This window comes from Bos indicus, chromosome 25 (assembly GCF_029378745.1).
Source record: "Bos indicus isolate NIAB-ARS_2022 breed Sahiwal x Tharparkar chromosome 25, NIAB-ARS_B.indTharparkar_mat_pri_1.0, whole genome shotgun sequence".
NCBI classification, from domain to species: Eukaryota; Metazoa; Chordata; class Mammalia; order Artiodactyla; family Bovidae; genus Bos; species Bos indicus.
In genome coordinates this window covers 3,871,940-3,874,657 of record NC_091784.1, presented here as the reverse complement: position 1 = coordinate 3,874,657, position 2,718 = coordinate 3,871,940, and the positions used below count along the sequence as shown (strand labels likewise).

Below are 2,718 nucleotides of genomic sequence, written 5' to 3'. Positions count from 1 at the left end.
ACTTTGGTGAAGAAATGATTTATTTTTATTTCTTTATTTTTGGCCACAGAGGATGCAGGATCTTAGTTCTCTGACCAGGGATTGAACCCCTGTTCCCTACAGTGGAAGCACATAGTCTTAACCACTGGACACAGGGAAGGCCCAGTGAGAAAATGATTTAAATGAAACTATTTAATTGAAAGAAAAATGGTCTTGGGAATTCCCTGGTGGTCCAGTGGTTAGGACTCCATGCTTCCACTCCAGAGGGCATGGGTTCCATCCCTGGTAGGGGAATTAAGTTTCTACAAGTCTCAGGGCCTAGCCAAAAAAAGAAAAATGGTCTTCCTTCAGGATTGGATGAGGCAAAAGGGAAAGTGGGATGTAGACATAAAGGAGAGGGTAAACAATGACAGAAGCATGTGGGTAGGGAGTGAGGGCAGACAGACTGAAATATTAAGAAGAGACAAAGAGATGGAAAAAGCTGATGGATGGATCAGGTGCAAAGGTGAAGTTCTTGGGTTCTGGCCTGATTTTATGGAACTATATAAGATACTGCAAGTGGAGAATTAGGAAAAGTACAGAATTTAGAAATGTACAAAATTCTCTAAAATACAATACTACACATGTAATATTTATTACCCATAATGAATATGTAAAAATAACATGTGAACAGAAGTAACCATGAGCTAAGTCAACAACCTCTGAGCCTTGATGGCAGCCTCTGCTCTGTTATCTGTGGTCCACAGGAGGATATTTGGTAAATAAGTGTAAAACCTAAGAAATAACACTAGCCATGGGTCAACAGCTTAGTGCTGTGGAGAATAAGCTCGTACCGGGGTTAGTACTCCTCATGTTGCCCTGGCCAGAGAGAGAATGAGAAAAAGCATGTAGAGAGGAAAAGGTGGTAAATGATGAAGGCATTTTCCTTTCTTTTAGCTGACTTCTCTTCCCTTCCCCAGCAGCCTCTTCAGTGCCCCCTTCACCTCCTTGTTCCTCAGAGTGTAAATGAGAGGGTTCACCATGGGTGTGACCACAGAGTAGAAGAGGGAGATGAATTTGCCCTGGTCCTGCTTGCTGGTCTTGGCTGGAAGCAGATACCCATAGATAGCGGAGCCATAGAAGAGGAGCACCACCACCAAATGGGAGAGGCACGTGTTAAAGGCCTTCCTCCGTCCCTCAGCTGAGCGGATCTTCAGCACTGCCTGAGCTATGTAGCAATAGGAGATCAGGATGACGCTCAGCGGGACAGCAGTGAAGAATGTGCAGACGCTGTTGAGCACAGCCTCATTGAGACTCGTGTCAACACATGCCAGTTTGATCATAGCAGGCACCTCACACAGGAAGCTGTCCACCCTCCGGTGCCCACACAAAGGAAGCTGCAGAGTGAATGTGGACTGGACCACAGAGTTGCCCAAGCCACCCAACCAGGCAATGGCAGCCAGCAGCCAGCAGAGCCGAGGATTCATAATGGTGGTGTAGTGCAGGGGTCGGCACACCGCAACGAAGCGGTCAAATGCCATCACTACCAACAGGATGCACTCGGTGGCCCCTAGCCAGAGGAAAACATAGAGCTGGGTCACACAGCCACCATAGCTGATGGTCTTGTCTGCTCCCCACAAGTTGGTCAGCATTTGGGGGACTGAGCTAGTAGTAAAGGCAAGGTCCAGGGAGGAGAGGTTGCTGAGGAAGAAGTACATGGGTGTGTGGAGCCGGGCATCCAGGCTGGAAAGCAGGATGATGGCTGAGTTCCCAAACAAGATCAGCAAGTAGGAGAAGAGGATGCCTACAAAAAAGATCGTCTCCAGCTGGGGATGGTCAGACACACCCATCAGAATGAAGCCTTCCAAGGAGCTGCTGTTGGCCCTTTCCATCTTTGGTTGCCTTCAGTCACTTGGGGAATCTGTCCAGGGAAAACCAGGAGTAAAGCAAGTGAAGAGGAAGCTGCTGGATTAGGTGGATCTGCATCGGTGTGGTTCTGATGTCATTGAGCTTCTTAGTTAAGTACCAGTTTAAACTTTATGATTGCAAGTGTTCATGCAATCCTCAAATACTGCCAGTCCTACAATGAATGGAAACTTTATTCCATGTGAATATCAAACGTGAGTTATTACAGGAATGAAGAAAGTGCCTTATAGAGAACAAAAAGATTGGATCTTCAGTTCAACACAGTGATGACAACAGGATAGAAGGAGTTGACCATTGGAGCTAAATGTGGAAATTCTAAAAATACAGATTTATCCAGCCAAAGTTTTGGTGTACTCAGGGAAAGGTTGTGCAGACTTGCTGTATTTGGAAAAGCTCCCCAGAAGGTTCTAATAATTTTTTTCCTGTCTTTTCTATATCCCTAACCAGCCCCCAAGTGAAAACTCCTGGTCTAGAAAGATGCAGTTTGAGGGAGAAGGTGATAAGTTTATAAAATCATGCAAAGAATGGGCAGCATGAGCAGACTTACTCACCAAATACAGAAGATACAAATATGTGAGTTTAAAAGAGGTAAATGTAGGACAAAACTTCACTTGAGCCCAAGCATGTGCAGGTGGAACAGGCTAAAGATAGAAACAACGTTTGCTCCAAAGGCAGTTAAATCAGTTATCCAGTGTCCATAATTAGTAAAGGATAATAGAAGATTTCAGAGGCCGTCTCTGAAACTTTGAGGTATATGACCACTGTACCCACCTTAAACGATGGAGTAATTCTTAATATCTCATAAACAAAAATTACCTATTGTTAATAATGGAC

At 44.9% G+C, this 2,718-nt stretch overlaps 1 protein-coding gene across 1 annotated transcript; it reads right to left on the bottom strand.

Moving 5' to 3' along the window:
• Positions 1-911: 911 nt before the first annotated feature.
• OR2C1 (olfactory receptor family 2 subfamily C member 1) lies at positions 912-1,850 on the bottom strand. The gene has a single exon (XM_019987068.2). The coding sequence runs from the start codon at positions 1,848-1,850 to the stop codon at positions 912-914; it is 939 nt and encodes a 312-aa protein (XP_019842627.2).
• Positions 1,851-2,718: the final 868 nt, after the last annotated feature.

What these genes read in the sequence shown, in the direction of transcription:
- OR2C1 (XM_019987068.2), bottom strand. Translation starts at nt 1,850, where the DNA reads ATGGAAAGGGCCAACAGCAGCTCCTTGGAAGGCTTCATTCTGATGGGT.